Source organism: Nerophis ophidion, linkage group LG09, assembly GCF_033978795.1.
Source record: "Nerophis ophidion isolate RoL-2023_Sa linkage group LG09, RoL_Noph_v1.0, whole genome shotgun sequence".
NCBI lineage: Eukaryota > Metazoa > Chordata > Actinopteri > Syngnathiformes > Syngnathidae > Nerophis > Nerophis ophidion.
The window spans coordinates 13,603,910-13,622,836 of NC_084619.1; the positions used below are offsets into that span (position 1 = coordinate 13,603,910).

At 40.3% G+C, this 18,927-nt stretch overlaps 1 protein-coding gene across 4 annotated transcripts in view; it reads right to left on the reverse strand.

Annotated features, from left to right (window-relative positions):
• khdrbs2 (KH domain containing, RNA binding, signal transduction associated 2) overlaps positions 1 to 18,927 on the reverse strand; it is a 184,414-nt gene that overhangs the window by 54,744 nt on the left and 110,743 nt on the right. For all 4 annotated transcript variants that reach the window (XM_061910378.1, XM_061910374.1, XM_061910376.1 and 1 more), the window contains exon 5: positions 6,598 to 6,725. In XM_061910378.1, coding sequence (XP_061766362.1) covers positions 6,598 to 6,725 — 128 coding nt within the window. The remainder of the gene's footprint in view (positions 1 to 6,597; positions 6,726 to 18,927) is intronic.

Below are 18,927 nucleotides of genomic sequence, written 5' to 3' on the forward strand. Positions count from 1 at the left end.
AATTTGTGCTAATGAATAAATAAATTGTAAAGGAGGCTGAACTAGGCATGAATTTCATACAAATAACATCACGCATGACTGAGCTAATTAAATGCGTTGTTATAGTTACTTTTTATGCTGTAGAGTTTACTTTTGTTTATTGTCCTCTTAAAGAATGCACGCTAACGAGACCGCCGATTGTTCCTTGTTGTCAATGGAACACCCAGTTGCACGTAACTCAGTGTGTACATTAACTGCAATGAGGTGAGGTTAAACACACCTTGAGGAGGTTTATTGCAGCAATTTTAGGAGGACTTAAATGATGCCCTTTGACTACCAAGCCTTTACATTTCTCTAAAGACATTTTTGATGGCCATTTAATTTTTATGTCCTCTTGTCGCCTCTTTAACGGGTGTCTCGGGATTCATATCACACTTACTGGGAATAACATTAGAAACATTCTTCTTTTAAAAAAAGGAGGTATGTAATGGAGTAGTGAGAGGTTCAGTATATATTTGAAGAGTCACGACAGTGTGACGTATTGTGCCGTAAAGCGCTGGCTAGCGCATGCGTGTGAGTTATCAGTGGATATAAACAAAGTACAGTGGTACTAAGTATTTAAAGATAACAGGGAACCCCTTAAGAGCCGGCCAAAATCATCCGTTCTTGCTTTCTGGGAATTGTTTATATCTAGAGATTGGAAAGCCTTAGCTTCGGTCCAGCCTCTACAGCCTTCCCTCCCTCCTTGGTGCTGCTGAAGCTTGCACCTGTTTCCTGCCTACACCTGAAGCTAGGGGGTCCAAGGCGGTCGGTAGAAAAGCTGTGTCCTCTCTTCTCACTACTCTGATTATGGCCATCCATCCATCCATCTTCTTCCGCTTATCCGAGGTCGGGTCGCGGGGGCAGCAGCCTAAGCAGTGAAGCCCTCTCCCCAGCCACTTCGTCCATCTCTTCCCGAGGGATCCCGATGCGTTCCCAGGCCAGCCGGGAGACATAGTCTTCCCAACGTGTCCTGGGTCTTCCCCGTGGCCTCCTACCGGTTGGAAGTGCCCTAAACACCTCCTCTAGGGAGGCGCTCGGGTGGCATCCTGACCAGATGCCCGAGCCACCTCATCTGGCTCCTCTCGATGTGGAGGAGCAGCACACTTACTTTGAGCTCCTCTCGGATGGCAGAGCTTCTCACCCTATCTCTAAGGGAGAGCCCCGCCACCCGGCGGAGGAAACTAATTTCGGCCGCTTGTACCCGTGATCTTATCCTTTCGGTCATGACCCAAAGCTCATGACCATAGGTGAGGATGGGAACGTAGATCGACCGGTAAATTGAGCGCTTTGCCTTCCGGCTCAGCTCCTTCTTCACCACAACGGATCGGTACAGCGTCCGCATTACTGAAGACGCCGCACCGATCCGCCTATCGATCTCACGATCCACTCTTCCCCCACTCGTGAACAAGACTCCCAGGTACCTGAACTCCTCCACTTGGGGCAGGGTCTCCTCCCCAACCCGGAGATGGCACTCCACCCTTTTCCGGGCGAGAACCATGGACTCGGACTTGGAGGTGCTGATTTTCATTCCGGTCGCTTCACACTCAGCTGCGAACCGATCCAGTGAGAGCTGAAGATCCCGGCCAGATGAAGCCATCAGGACCACATCATCTGCAAAAAGCAGAGACCTAATCCTGCGGTCACCAAACCGGAACCCCTCAACGCCTTGACTGCGCCTAGAAATTCTGTCCATAAAAGTTATGAACAGAATCGGTGACAAAGGACAGCCTTGGCGGAGTCCAACTCTCACTGGAAATGTGTTCGACTTACTGCCGGCAATGCGGACCAAGCTCTGACACTGATCATACAGGGAGCGGACTGCCATAATAAGATAGTCCGGTACCCCATACTCTCTGAACACTCCCCACAGGACCTCCCGAGGGACACGGTCGAATGCCTTCTCCAAGTCCACAAAGCACATGTAGACTGGTTGGGCAAACTCCCATGCACCCTCAAGAACCCTGCCGAGAGTATAGAGCTGGTCCACAGTTCCACGACCAGGACGAAAACCACATTGTTCCTCCTGAATCCGAGGGTCCACTATCCGACGTAGCCTCCTCTCCAGTACACCTGAATAAACCTTACCGGGAAGGCTGATTATGGCAAATAACGTAACTAGGAATATCTGCTTTTTTAACGCAATTTTTTGTCTTCTCTCTTCAGTAACTCTGATCAGTGTCCATGTTGGATCTAATGAGCCAGAGAGAAGCAGAACGGACTAAAATATGATTTCAAAGTCCTCTCCAGTCAACTGGAAGAGGTATATGCTTAAACTATTTTCACCACGTAACACCTTAGAAAACACTTGGCTCTCCAAGTACCGCAATAATGACTAAGATTAAAAATATGGCCTAAGTATTCATTAAAACAAGACAAGTTTTATTTGACAAATATTCAATTGTTTTCATTACATTTCAAATGTTTTGAGTTGCAAGCTCAATCATGGAAGCAATTGAGCTTTTTAAGTTGAGATACTTCTGTATTTTTATTTCTTATACAAAGAATTGTGTCGGTGCTGATCTTTTTAGAATGTTTCAATAACAAAATCTTAGGTACCACTGTATGTTAAAGGCCTACTGAAATGAGATGTTCTTATTTAAACGGGAATAGCAGGTCCATTCTATGTGTCATACTTGATCATTTCGCAATATTGCCATATTTTTGCTGAAAGGATTTAGTGGAGAACATCGACGATAAAGTTCGCAACTTTTGGTCGCTAATAAAAAAGCCTTGCCTGTACCGGAAGTAGCAGACGATGTGCGCGTGACGTCATCGGTGTGAGGGCTCCTCACATCCTCACATTGTTTATAATCATAGCCTGCAGCAGCAAGAGCTATTCGGACCAAGAAAGCGACGATTTCCCCATTAATTTGAGCAAGGATGAAAGATTTGTGGATGTGGAAAGTTAGAGTGAAGCACAAAACAAAAAACACAAAGGAAAAAACAAAAACGACGGCTCCGGGCGGCAGCAGTATGGGCGTTTCAGATGTAATTAGACACATTTACTAGGATAATTCTGGAAGATCCCTTATCTGCTTATTGTTTTAATAGTGTTTTAGTGAGATTGTAAAGTCATACCTCGAAGTCGGATGGCTGCGGTGAAGGCCTGTGTCATTGATGGAAGCCCTGGAGGAGCCAAGCTCACAGCTGCCTTTTTTGACAGCTGCTGCAGGAGTAGGTCCAGTAATCCACCGATGTCTCCGGTAAGAGCCGACTTAATATCACAATTTTCCCATCCAAAAACATGCTGGTTGACGTAGAAAAAACATGTTCGCTTGACCGCTCTGTGTTAATGCTTCACAACTAACAAACAAACACCGGCTGTGTCTCGGTGCTAAAGGCAGCTGCAATCCACGGGTTTCTACCAACAGCATTCTTATTTATAGTCTCAATTATAAATTGAACAAATTGCAAAAGATTCAGCTACACGGATGTCCAAATTACTGTGTAATTATGCGATGAAAAGACATGACTTTTAGCCGTAAGTGGTGCTGGGCTAATATGTCCCCTCCAACCAATAACGTCACAAGCACGCGTCATTATTCCGCGACGTTTTCAACAAGAAACTCCGCGGGAAATTTAAAATTACAATTTAGTAAACTAAAAAGGCCGTATTGGCATGTGTTGCAATGTTAATATTTCATCATTGATATATAAACTATCAGACTGCGTGGTCGGTAGTTGTGAGTTTCAGTAGGCCTTTAAAGTGTAAAAACACCCAATACATTTAAAACCTATTACAGTGTACAGATGGACTTAAGTTGTCCCTCGCCACATCCTGCTTTATAAATTGGGACTCGATTATATTGCAGTTTTTAAAGTATATTTTAATAATTTTTTTGTCCTAAATTAAGCCTTTACAAACATATAAATAGCTAAATTGACAAAAAATATAAATACTGCAGTAGGGTTGCATGATTAGCGATTTGAATTATATACATGTGGCTGACAATAGAGCTTTTAATGGTATCATTATACCGTGATTATGCATGTTGATGACATATTCTGGTTGTGTCCCGCAAATTTGACAGAGACAAGCGAAAAAATTGATTCTCAAAGCAATGCAACGTCCTTGCCAACGGCTGATGTACTTGTAGGTCAAGTCAGTAATCCTTGCCTCTCTGGCTGCATATAAACATGTTCTTACAAGTAGCATTATCACTGGAGGATGAGGAATAGCTACATTTCACACCATAGAAGGATAAGCTAACCGCTAACTGCAAGCTCGAGCTCTTGAAAGTAAAAAAAGGTGGGCAGGGCGATACAAATATCGACATTATCAATACCAAATATAATATCATTATGTGTTTGATACTACAGAGGTTAGATTGATATTTGTTATTATCAAAAAAATATTCTGTTGTTTTTGTCATTGTTTACAAACTCAGGAAAAAAATCCATGGACTCAGGACGACTTCAAAGGAAAAAAAATCAAGGATTTAAATCTAAAACAATTCCATTAGTGGTATTGTTACACCAATGTCCTGTGATTTTATCTAAGTATAATTGTAATCGAACACTGAATCCTTCGATGAGCTAGAAAATTTTAAGTATCAGTATCAGCATTGATATGAAAAAAACCTGCTCCTGGACATACTTGGTATTAGATCGATACCCAAATTTGTAGTATTGGCCAAAATCAATCTGAAGTATCAAACAACAGACTAATAAGTGCTTATTATATATGTGTTGATAAAAAGAAAATAACTAGCTATTAATAGTAAATTACCAACTAGATTATAATAGTTTTAACAAAAAATACCACTAGAAATTATGTAATATATTGCCACATACCATCAGGAGCCAAATTATCAGTCATTGTAAGTCTCTTTAAATGGTTACATTAATATTTACATACCAAATAATATATTGTAATATGTCCCGTTATCATAGGATTTCTGCAATATATCCTGTGTGATAGATTTTAGGCCATGTCACCCATCGCTATATTACAGTAGTATTTGCCACAAGATGAGACCAAACCTGTTCAGTATCATGTCTACTGACTGGCTCAGCCTAAGGCAGCATTACTATTTTGGATTAAAAAGTGTGTAAAGGGGACTAAAGGGTGTTATTTCACATCTAAAAGGTTCTCATAATATTGAAAAATATAGAAAGTATGCATGTATTTGTAAAGTGTCTGAATACGACAAACAAAAAGTATATTGACACATTTCTGGGCAGGTGTACCTAATTAAGTGTCCTGGACAACTGTATTAAATTCACTGTGATACCTTAACTCAGTGGCTTTTTTACCATAGGGCAGACGGAAGAGCCCATTGTTGGGCCGCCCAAAAAATATCTGTTTCTCAGCTGTGGTCTGTATGGGCCGCAGCAGTACTCAGTTGCAATACACTTGTCCACCACCTGTGGCAGTAATTACAATATCAAACAAACAGAAGAAGTTTTTTTTAGCGCAAAAACTATGACTATAGTGCTGAAGCTGTTGTTTTTTTTTGCATTTAAATTTTAATTACATTTTAGTTGAGAAATTCAGTTATTACCATTGTTATTAATTTAGTTAATTTTAGCACTAAATAAAATGAATTGTTGTTTATGAGTCCCTCATAGGCAGTATATTCGATTAGTACTTATTTTTCTAATCAGCTTAACCAAAGCCTAAGTTTTGTGTGTTAAATAAATAATATTTGTGATAACACATGCTTTCATATCATTTGACTAGGTTGTAAACTCTAGGTTGGCTACAATAATTGAATACCATTAAAATAAAGAGTAAGATAACTAATTTGGTGTTAATATTTGAGTTGGCCCAGGGCTCCTCTGTAGTTAGAAAGTTGGGCCCAGGTCAAAAATGTTAAGAACCCTGGTCTAAACTTAATTATGACTCATTTGTTTAGTTCAAGGGTGTGAAAGTCAAGGCCCGCGAGCCGGATCTGGAATGAATTATCTATGGCCCCCCGGATGATATTTGATTAGTATTAGAGCCGGCCCGCAGGCCACAGCTGCCTGCTGCTGTTTTGCATGCACTAATACTCCATCATTGTTGGCGCTAGGAATGTTCAAAATGGGGTCCCTGAAGTCTTAAAAATGGGGTCCCACAGTAAATTTTTGGGGTCCCACTTTTTTGTAACGATTTTGAAAACAAATGATACATGTATGCTGTCGTATCTCACATTCTATATTGTGTTTTGGAAAAATGTTATCATAAACATTACTTAATTCATGAAACAAAAATAATACAATAAAAAACATTTTTTATGCATATGTAAAATTATTCAGTTATAAACATTTATTCACTTTCTTCTTTCCTTCATGGATCTAAATTTTACCGCTGACGGTATTTTTTTCCCCCTATATTTTTATCGTAAAATTTTCAGAATGTGTTTGTTCTATTTTTGGCCAAAGTAAGACAAAGAAAACAATCTTTTTAGTTTTAATGCCACGATTTTAATAGTCCGACCCTGTGCACAGATTTTCTTCCACGCGGCCCCTGAGATAAAATTAGTTTGACACCCCTGGTTTAGTTCAATGTCACTCCTGTTATTCATGAACTAAATAACGTCAAGGACCTGACATAATCAGTAAGCCTGTTAACACATGTAATTAGTGCAATACCTGCTGGATACCGTAGTTGCTGCTCGAGAGCTCCTTGCTTGTGCATTCCTGCCCGTTTTGGACTCGTCAGAGCCATTCAATAGAGAGAGCTCACGTAGTTGCTCCTGTCTGATCTCATCGTTGTAGTCCTGCAGGAACAAAACAAAACAGCACGCTTTACTGATTAACTTTAAAGACATTTGGCGCATTTGTGCTCGGACTGTCACATGCGACTGCCATTTCAATTAAAATCATCTTGACAGTTGCTGCTTGCATTGCAATGAGGGAAGAAAGAAGGTTGCCCGTTTTTTTCAGCTAAGAGTGGAGATTTTTTTTCTTCTTCTTTTCCTACTACTTTTGCAAAAATGAGTGCATTTTAGATGGAAATTACCTCCGGAATTGCAATCTCCGTAGACCAAAATGTCAAACTTACTTCTTTTAGAGAGGAATGCAAGAGCTATAATCCCACCTAAAAGCACCACAAACTCTGTAAAATGTCTTTAAAAACACTCTTTTATCGAGCTTTTCAGCCACTCTGTGCGGTAAGATGTTTGACGGCCATAACCAATATTATACTGATAATTGCACTGATAAGGTAATGGGCTCAGCAGCATTCATTATCTTGTCATTTCACAAGAAATGTCTAGCAAAGTCAACATGATTGCACAATCTTACCATTATTGTGGTATTGACATCAAAGCAAAGGAGGCAGCACCCTCTGTTCTTTTGTGAGACATGCTTTTGCAAATGTATACTTGTCTTTTTGACACATTGCTTTTTAAGAAAAGTGTCAAACCAGGCAGGCTCAATGAATAAATAACATAAATGGATAACACAGAAATAGTGTTAAAAATGGACTCGTAACAGTGGCTACATGAAAGTAAGCATGTTCAATTTGATTCAGAATGTGTGGTTGCCGATACTATTCGGGGGTAATATTTTTTTTTAGAACAATACGATCCAAAACAAATCTGTGAGATTATATCAATTCAGTACATTTTTAGCAAAAAAATGTGTGACTTTGAAATAAATAGTAGATACTGGACACTGCAGGTGAAGTATCTGACATTCCTGTTATTTGACGGGTGGTATAGCTTGGTTGGTAGAGTGGCCGTGCCAGCAACCTGAGGGTTGCAGGTTCGATTCCCGCCTCCACCATCCTATTCACTGCCGTTGTGTCCTTGGGCAAGACACTTTACCCACCTGCTCCCAGTGCCACCCACACTTTGTTTTATATGTAACTTAGATATTGGGTTTCACTATGTAAAGCGCTTTGAGTCACTTGAGAAAAGTGCTATACAAATATACTTCACTTCATTAATTTTGCATTAATTTTGGATGCAAACAAGCAAGTAAACAACAACTACTGGCCAATGCATCCACATCTTATTTGAAAAAAGTGCAACCAACACTAGGTTGAATTAACATGAGGAAACACGTTCTTCTCACATTTTTAACCTTCAAGAACATTTCAATAAAAGTACAGTAACCAACATTTTAACAGTAGATTTATTTGCTACTTCCGATTTTTTTTTTTCATCATAAAATAATACACAATTGATATAAAAAATAAGGTGTATTCTTAGGTTGAATTAACAGCAGGTTTGCCTGCTAATTTTGCTGTTGTTTTTTTTTTGGCAGAAATAATACAAATTCGAATGGGATTATGCTGAAGATCTTAATTTCCCCTCAGGGACTAAAGCACTTCTGATTCTGATAAAATAATATGAAAAATGAAGTGCAACCAAATGTTAAAAAAAAAAGACCAAACTACTTTCATTTAAAAAAAGCTGTGCTAGCAGGCTGCAACACAAAAACTATAAGCCGTAACACAACCACTGTAAGCCAAAACACGACAATACAATGACAGAACAGAAGTGACAACGGACAAGTTTTGGTGACTCACCGACTTCCATAGACAGAAAGTTGAAAACGGTGTAATGAACGAAGTTGGAAAAGTAAGTGAAGTGTGACCACTTGTTCAGTCATAAATAACTTTCTTTTTCTTTTTAAATAATACTAAAATACTATGTTAAGTGGTTAGAGTGTCCGCCCTGAGATGGGTAGGTTGTGAGTTCAAACCCCGGCCGAGTCATACCAAAGACTATAAAAATGGGACCCGTTACTTCCCTGCTTGGCACTCAGCATCAAGGGTTGGAATTGGGGTTTAAATCACCAAAAATTATTCCCGGGCGTGGCCACCGCTGCTGCCCATTGCTTTCCTCACCTCCCAGGGGGTGAACAAGGGTGATGAGTCAAATGCAGAGAATAATTTTGCCACACTTAGTGTGTGTGTGGCAATCATTGGTACTTTAACTTTGACTTTAACTTCAGGAAGTCAGTCCGTTGCTGTAACTTGCTCCATTGTCACTCCCGTCGTGTCCCATGTGGCTTAAACTTGTGTTGCGGCTTTATGTTATTGTGTCATGGCATTTGTATTTGTTGTGGCTTTTGCAATCGTGCTGTAGTTGAACATCGTTGTGTTGTAATTTATGATATTGTCTTGTCGTGCTTGCATTTGTCATGACCTTTCTCAGCCACTGTAGATACCAGCCATTATTGTTTTACTGAATAATGGGGATTATGTCAAAGACGGGCAAACATACTTAAGTAAGTTTTAACGTCTTTATCATTCAAAGTTCTTAATTTCATATAAAGTCTGACTGTAATGACTGATTGGCATAGTAATGCTGGGTTTGTCCCTCTGTGGATGCGTCGACAAGAACACAGCAATAGTAAGTGTTTAAATGATTTATTAAACTTAACAAAAGCAGGCTACGAACAAGGGCGCTAGCATAAAAGCTAGGAATAGAAAACAGACAAACTAAGACTGGCACAAAGGCACACAAAAAGGAAAAACAATTAATCAGCGTGAGAGCTGGAATAAAACAAAGGCTTAGCGTGAAAAGCTAGCGAGAATATACATACGTGAAGTCAGTCGATACTGTTGCTCAAAGGCAAATTATGAACCCAGACTGAACAAAGAAAAGAGGAAGGCTTATATAGGGAGTAATCAAGGAGAACCAGGTGTGTGTAGAAAACGAGGAGCAGGTGAAATCCATGTGTAACCAAGGTGGCTGACTAAACAGGAAGTAAGATGGTCAGACGGAAAATGAGACAATGGAACAATAAACAATTGTGAAGATCCGAGTAACGGATCGCAGCACTGACAATCTTAAATCCAATGGTTTCCTTTTCTATTATAGATAAAATCGACCGATTGCCTTTTAAAGCGATGTGGGATCAATACCTACTGTATCTTCCGGAAAGTAAACTTGCCGAGCACTGATTGATGTAGTTGAATATAAGGAATATATATCAATATTAGAGATGTCCAATAATATCGGCCTGCCGACATTATTGGCCGATAAATGCTTTAAAACGTAATATTGGAAATTATCAATGTATGACTTTTTGAAATGCCACTCTGTACACGGACGTAGGGAGAAGAACAGAGCACCAATAAACCTTAAAGGCACTGCTTTTGCATTCCAGCCCAGTCACATAATATCTACAGCTTTTCCCACACACAAGTGAATACAATGCATACTTGGTCAACGGCCATACAGGTCACACTGAGGGTGGCCGTATAAACAACTTTAACTTTTACAAATATGCGCCACACTGTGAACCAACAACAAACAAGAATGACAGACACATTTCGGGAGAACATCCGCACCGTAACACAACATAAACACAACAGAACAAATACCCAGAACCCTTTGCAGCACTAACTCTTCCAATATACCTCCCTCCCTCCAACCCCGCCCACCTCGACATCCTCATGTCCCAAATTCCAAGCTGCTGTTTTGAGGCATGTTAAAAAAAAATAATGTGGCTTTGTGACTTCAATAATAAATATGGCAGTGCCATGTTGGCATTTTTTTCCATAACTTGAGTTGATTTATTTTGGAAAACCTTGTTACATTGTTTAATACATCCAGCGGGGCATCGCGTCAAAATTAGGCGTAATAATGTGTTAATTCCACGACTGTATATATCGGTATCGGTTAGGGCTGTGAATCTTTGGATGTCCAACGATTCGATTCAATATCGATTCTTGGGGACACGATTCGATAATATATCGATTTTTTTTTATTCGATTCGATTCTCGATTCAAAAACGATACTTTTCCGATTCAAAACGATTCTGTATTCATTCAATACATAGGATTTCAGAAGGATCTACCCCAGTCTGCTGACATGCTAGCAGAGTAGTAGATTTAAAAAAAAAAAAAAAGCTTTTATAATTATAAAGGACAATGTTTTATCAACCAATTGCAATAATGTAAATTTGTTTTAACTATTAAACGCACCAAAAATATGACTTATTTTATCTTTGTGAAAACATTGGACACAGTGTGTTGTCAAGCTTATGAGATGCGATGCAAGTGTAAGCCACTGTGACACTATTGTTCTTTTTTATTATTTTTATAAATGTCTAATGATAATGTCAATGAGGGATTTTTAATCACTGCTATGCTGAAATTATAATTAATATTGATACTGTTGTTGATAATATTCATTTTTGTTTCACTACCTTTGGTTTGTTCTGTGTCGTGTTTGTGTCTCCTCTCAATTGCTCTGTTTATTGCAGTTCTGAGTGTTGCTGGGTCAGGTTTGGTTTTGGAATTGGATTGCATTGTTATGGTATTGCTGTGTAGTGGTTTGTTGGATTGATTAAAAAAAATATTTTAAAAAATCGATTTTTAAAAAATGAGAATCGATTCTGAATCGCACAACGTAAACGATTCGATTCGTATTCGAATTGATTTTCCCCCACACCCCTAGTATCGGTTGATATCAGTATCGGCAATTAAGAGTTGGACAATATCGGATATCGGCAAAAAAGCCATTATCGGACATCTCTTATCAATATATCGATTAATCGTTACACCCCTATATGAAAAGCAATAATTTTCTAGAAATGGTGCATTGCTGATTATTACAAAGTTCTATTTGCAGATGAATATAGGACTAGCCAGGACAACGCTACAGTTTTGTTAGCGTTAAAATCGGTTTTAGCCAGTGGCGCTTGTTCATTGACTACAAGGAAAGGCAAACACCCCCTTTAAATTTTGTGAAATCATTTGTCAAATATGCATGGTTAAATTTGAATGTGTTGATTTCAAACTGCATTAAAAGTGTGCTTGAATGTGCCTAATTTGGTAAGTATGTTGAGCATTGAGATTTTTGGTATCAATCCGTCACCAAGTATATATAGGGGGAGCTAAATAAAAAAAATATGTGTGCCTGCGTGTATTGCGAAAGAGGTGGACCATTTGCACAGACCGAATACAAAAAACGCCAACTCAGAGGAAAATCTAATAATTTACTGGACATTTTATCTCAAGAGACCTCAATAAAAGTATCAGTCATCAAACTACTATCGATCCGATATCAGTACTCCCACCGATACGCCCACCCCTACTCTCTGACATCATTTCTCCATACAAATGGTGCCTGCAGTCAATCTCTAATTGTGAGTTGCTATTGAAGCTCTAGCTTCAGGGCATGGAAGCTCACAGCGACGAAGTGTGACCCTGATTGGCTAAAAAGGCAAAAAAAACTAACGTTTTGTCGAAGAAGGCTGAGTTTCTTTGGGGGTCTGAGGAGCAGTGAGCTGGCCTCGGCTGGCCCAGACTGCATGATGATCGGATGATCTTTCTAAAGCTGAATATAGTTTTGATTGACAGGGAAATCAGTTGATATATAAACAAACAATAACAAAATCTGATAGCTCAGTTACAGCTATTATTATTTTTTATTCTATTCTGTGTTACATGTGTTTTATGTTGCACGATTGCACCAAGTAAAATTCCTAGTTTGTGAACCCGTTCTCAAACAATGGCAATAAAACATATTCTCATTCTGATTCTGGAGCATCTTTCAAGTTTCCTTCCGTGTTCCGAGTTGATCTCAAGACTTTTCCAATCCTCTTAGTGACTTTTCAGAAACTGTACTCGTATTTTTAGACTGACTTCTGTGCCGCTGTGAGCACTTTCACCACCCCAAAGCACTCACAGGTAGGCTAAAAAGGAGCTTCCTCTCCTTGAAAGACAAGCAGCCGCCACTGGGTTAACATATCGTGTAGTGCAGGGGTGCCCACACTTTTTCTGCAGGCGAGCTACTTTTCAATTGACCAACTCGAGGGATCTACCTCATTTATATATATCATTTATATTTGTTTATTTATGAAAGAGACATTTTTGTAAACAAGTTAAATATGTTTAATGATAATACAAGCATGTGTAACACATATAGATGTCTTTCTTTCACGAAGACAAGAATATAAGTTGGTGTATTACCTGATTCTGATGACTTGCATTGATTGGAATCAGACAGTAATGATGATAACGCCCACATTTTCAAATGGAGGAGAAAAAAAGTTGTCCTTTCTGTACAATACCACATGAAAGTGGTTGTTTTTTGGCATCTAATTTATCCAGCTTCCATACACTTTACAAGAAAAACATTGGCTGCAAATTCCGTAGCTTGCTTGATTGACATTCACGGCACCCGAGGGTCTTGTGAGATGACGCTGGCTGCTGCCAGTTCATTATTATGAAAAAATGACAGAGAGGAAGGCGAGAAACTCTTTTTATTTCAACAGACTTTCGCGCCGTCCCTTCCGTCAAAACTCTAAAGGCCGACTGCACATTTCCTATCTTCACAATAAAAGCCCTGCTTCATGCTGCCTGCGCTAACAAAACAAGAGTCTCGGAAAGCTGGCGTGCACAAGTGATGTGCACGCCAACTTTCTGAGGGATCGCTTGTGCACGCCAGTTTTCCGAGACTCTGTATTTAGTTAGCGCAGGCAACATGAAGCAGGGCTTTTATTGTGAAGATAGGAAATGTGCAGTCGGCCTTTAGAGTTTTGACGGAAGGTACGGCGCGAGAGTCTGTTGAAATAAAACGTGTTTCTCGCCTTCCTCTCGGTCATATTTTCATAATAATGATCTTGCAGCAGCCAGCGTCATCTCACAAGACCCTCCGGTACCGTGAATGTCATTTAAGTGACGTCTTGGTGAAGATTGATGATCACTAATTTTTAGGTCTATTTTTCTAAAAAGCCTGGCTGGAGATCGACTGACACACCCCCCGCGGTCGACTGGTAGCTCGCGATCGACGTAATGGGCACCCCTGGTGTAGTGTTTGCAGCGACTTTATGACCATCAGACGACCATTACTTAAAGTCTTATAACATAAACAAGCTTTTTTTTTTTAAGGCCTACTGAAACCCACTACTACCGACCACGCAGTCTGATAGTTTATATATCAATGATGAAATATTAACATTGCAACACATGCCAATACGGCCTTTTTAGTTTGCTAAATTGCAATTTTAAATTTCCCGGGACTTTTTACTTGAAAACGTCGTGTAATGATGACGTGTACGCGTGACGTCACGGGCTGTTAAGAATATGAGCGCTGCGTACACACACAGCTAAAAGTCGTCTGCTTTAACGGCATAATTACACAGTATTTTGGACATCTGTGTTGCTGAATCTTTTGCAATTTGTTCAATTAATATTGGAGAAGTCACTGTAGAAAGACGCAGTTGGGAATCTTTAGCCTTTAGCCAAACAAACACACGGTGATTCCTTCTTTAAAATTCATGGAGGTGAAATTTTAGTACGGATCACAGCGGACATGGATCCCGACTACATGTCAACCAGCAGGTTTCGGTGAGAAAATTGTGGTTAAAAAGTCCCCTTTTACTGGATATCAGCTGAGCTTGTGCCGTCCATACAGCTGCCGTCGACTTCCCCGAGACACTGCGCGTCAACACCCGGCCGTGGACGTACACTTCCGACTATCAGGTAGAGTTAAACTCACTAAAACACTTGCAACACAATAGAAAGATAAGGGATTTCCCAGAATTATCCTAGTAAATGTCTCTAAAAACATCTGAATCCGTCGTAATGCAACGCAATAGCAAACCCGTTTTTTTTTTTTTACTTTTTTTTTTTTTGTAGTCCGTCGCTATCTAACACAAATCTTTCATCCTCGCTCAAATTAATGGGGAAATTGTCGTTTTCTCGGTCTGAATAGCTGTTTTTGTTGGAGGCTCCCATTTGAATCAATGTGAATATATGAGGAGCCATCAACATGTGACGTCATCCTCTGCGACTTCCGGTAGAGGCAGGGCTTCTCTCCAGTTGCGAACTTTATCGTGGATGTTCTCTACTAAATCCTTTCAGCAAAAATATGGCAATATCGCGAAATGATCAAGTATGACACATACAATGGACCTGCTATCCCCGTTTAAGACAATCTCATTTCAGTAGGCCTTTAAGGTATCTTTGTCTTTACTTTTTGACCGTGTCTTAATAACTTCAATTTAATTATAAACTGTGTAATTTATTTCTTGAGTAATTTTTATTAGGATTGAATATTTCACAAATGTTGCAGCGGCTTAAGAATAAATGACACATCCATAGAGGGAACCAAATTAAAAACAAAATCTCATTATTCCTTACCTCTTCCTTAATCCTTGCGATTTCTTTGCCTGTTCAGCTATTCAGTGCAGTCATAATATGTCTTTAATTAAATTCATAGACTGGAATACTACACAATGTTTCATGAGACAACATCAATGCGAGGTGACAACATGTTTCCTTTCTCTCCTTATCCAGGTTTTTGTGTAATTCTTAGAACATCTTAAAGCCCACCGACGTCGAGTCAACAGGATAACACACAGGATGTCTCGACTGTAATTTACTTCAACCAAAAACAGGACCAAAATGTTTTTTCTACAGCTTGTTTTCTTTTGGCAGCAGTTTTAAAGGCACAATATCGGCACCTCCAGGATTACACTATAATATCAACAATGCAAGCCAACAGAGGGGGCTGTCGCTAGTATTGTAAGCACTTCAATCAGACTCTGTCGCGGACGATTAACCCAAAACATAAAATCCTGCAGAATTGCTGCATCACAGTCCTAACAGTAAATCCAACATTCATCAGCCTGTGCCTTTGACACAGAACCAAAGTAATGCAGGATATTACCATAATTCTGTGTGCTTTCACACAGCAGCACTTTGTACAGGCAGTTTGGAATACAATCATCCCCACAATTTTGATGCAACTTATACTAGTACAGGGCGGGTCGAATTCCCTTGTTTGGGTGATATATCGATATATACGATATATCGTGGGTTTGTCTCTGTGCGATATAGAAAATGACTATATCGTATTATTCTAGTATACGTTCTCACGCAGTTGCTTTTAGCTGCGGGCGTACACTTCAGGCTTTTCTCACTATTTCCTGTCTTTCCTTCTCCACAGACAAGCAGGCGCACATTCTTACATACGTCATATACTGTCACGTCATACGTCACATACGTGTCCGCCCTAGCAGAGCAGAGAGGTAGCATACTGGGTTTACGTTAGCTGCTAACGTAGCCGTACGAGAGAAAGAAGGTGCGGATCTGGTATCAAATGAAGGAAGACTTAATTCCCATTAAAAATAGCAGGGTTTCCATCGTCTGGCGGTGGTTCGGCTTCAAGTGGGAATATGTCGAACAGACAACCGTAATTTGTCAAATGTGGGGGGGAAAAGCATTGCTATAAAAAGTAGCATTACTGCTAATATGTAGCATCATTTGAAAAGTCACTCGCTAGAGAATGAAGATAATTTAATAACCTTAGTAAAATACCACATAGTGAAGGACGAATACTATTTGATTTCCTATTATGCAGCTCATTTTTATTTGACACTTAAAATGTCTCTGACAATCTTGCACTTTATGTTTTGGAAATGACTTGAATGTTTGTGCCATTGCTTAATAACTTTAATAAATACACTTTTGGTCAATTGACTTTGTTGTGATTTCCCTCTCTGCATGAAAGTTTAAAAGTAGCATATATGAATGCAGTATGAAGAAGAATGTTTTAATGTATACACATAGAATCATCATACTGCTGTGAATATATGAATCACGTGTTCATTCAAGGCCAAGGCTAAATATCGTAATATATATCGTATATCGCAATATGGCCTAAAAATATTACGATATCAAAAAAAGGCAATATCGCCCAGCCATAGGTCCCACAGTAAAATTTTGGGGTCCCACTTTTTTGTCACCATTTAAAAAAAAAAAAGGATAAATATATGCATTATTCTGTTATACCTCAAATTCTATATTGTGTTTTGGAAAAAGGTTGTCATAAACGTTACTTAATTCATTTAAAAAAATTATACAAAAGAAAACACATTTTAATGCATACGGAAATGTATTCAGTTATAAACATTCATTCACTTTGTTCTTTCCTTCATGGATCTGAACTTTACTGCTGCCGGTATTTTTTTCTATATCTTTATTTAATACGTTTTAGGTGTATTTATTTCAGTATAAACTTTTTTTGCTTCAGTCATGAAATGGTGTGCCAGGGCCTACATGCGTATGACGTATTTAATTGATTATTCTCACCTGTATGTAAATCATCAGTCGTTTAAAAACCGCCACATCTACACTTTCGGTTCGCAGCCGAGTGTGAAGCGGCCGGAATGAGAATCAGCACCTCCAAATCCGAGTCCATGGTTCTCTCCCGGAAAAGGGTGGAGTGCCATCTTCGGGTTGGGGAGGAGACCCTGCCCCAAGTGGAGGAGTTCAAGTACCTAGGAGTCTTGTTCACGAGTGGGGGAAGAGTGGATCGTGAGATCGACAGGCGGATCGGTGCGGCGTCTTCAGTAATGCGGACGTTGTACCGATCTGTTGTGGTGAAGAAGGAGCTGAGCCGGAAGGCAAAGCTCTCAATTTACCGGTCGATCTACGTTCCCATCCTCACCTATGGTCATGAGCTTTGGGTCATGACCGAAAGGATAAGATCACGGGTACAAGCGGCCGAAATGAGTTTCCTCCGCCGTGTGGCGGGGCTCTCCCTTAGAGATAGGGTGAGAAGCTCTGCCATCCGGGAGGAACTCAATGTAAAGCCGCTTCTCCTCCACATCGAGAGGAGCTAGATGAGGTGGTTCGGGCATCTGGTCAGGATGCCACCCAAACGCCTCCCGGGGAAGACCCAGGACACGTTGGGAAGACTATGTCTCCCGGCTGGCCTGGGAACGCCTCGGGATCCCCCGGGAAGAGCTAGACGAAGTGGCTGGGTGAAGAGGGAAGTCTGGGCTTCCCTGCTTAGGCTGCTGCCCCCGCGACCAGACCTCGGATAAGCGGAAGAAGATGGATGGATGGATCTACACTTTCATGGCAAATAATGCCAGAAAAATTAGAATTTTGCAAGTTAGTTTCAATGGCATTTAATAGAGTGACACTCAATGCCTCTAGCATTTCATCTCTGGCTTTGTCATGGCCATAAGATTTGTGTTCCCTTTTAAGAATGACAATAAGTGGGGTGAGTGACGTGTGTAAGTGAGTGGGCGAGTTAGGAGAGGGAGCGTTTGCATGTTCTGAAGCGTTAATAGCCTGGTGGACGTCCGGTTGGCTTTGTAGAAAACATAAATAAAGAGTAGTAACAAATTATTTCCGACCAAAGAGTGGAAGTGTAGGGACCCAAATTGGAGGGTGTTTCTTGGTGACTGGTTAGGCTGGATGATTTAAAATCAGTGCACCTGGTTGTAAAGGTGTTCTTTTTTTTAGCCCATGTACATGACTTGCAAAACCTCTTTCCAGCTTCATAAGTGAGCCATTTGCTGAAAAGTGGCTCCTGAAGCCACTTTTCATTGATGCTTTGCTTCTTTGGTTTATTGCTCGCCATGACGAAAACAATAACACGCGGGAGTCCTAATACCGGAAATACAGTATTTTTGATCGATAAAACTTTTGAAGAATCAAAATGTAAGAAATTGTACCATCCATCCATTTTCTACCGCTTATTACCTTTGGGGTGGCGGGGGGCGTCGGCATAGGGGTTAGTGCGTCTGCCTCACAATACGAAGGTCCTGCAGTCCTGGGTTCAAATCCAGGCTCGGGATCTTTCTGTGTGGAGTTTGCATGTTCTCCCCGTGAATGCGTGGGTTCCCTCCGGCTACTCCGGCTTCCTCCCACTTCCAAAGACATGCACCTGGGGATAGGTTGATTGGCAACACTAAATTGGCCCTAGTGTGTGAATGTGAGTGTGAATGTTGTCTGTCTATCTGTGTTGGCCCTGCGATGAGGTGGAGACTTGTCCAGGGTGTACCCCGCCTTCCGCCCGATTGTAGCTGAGATAGGCGCCAGCGCCCCCCGCGACCCAAAAAGGGAATAAGCGGTAGAAAATGGATGGATGGATATTTATAAAGGATTTTTGAATTGTTGCTATTTTTAGAATATTTAAAAAAAAATCTCACGTACCCCTTGGCATACCTTCAAATACCCCCAGGTGTATGCGTACCCCCATTTGAGAACCACTG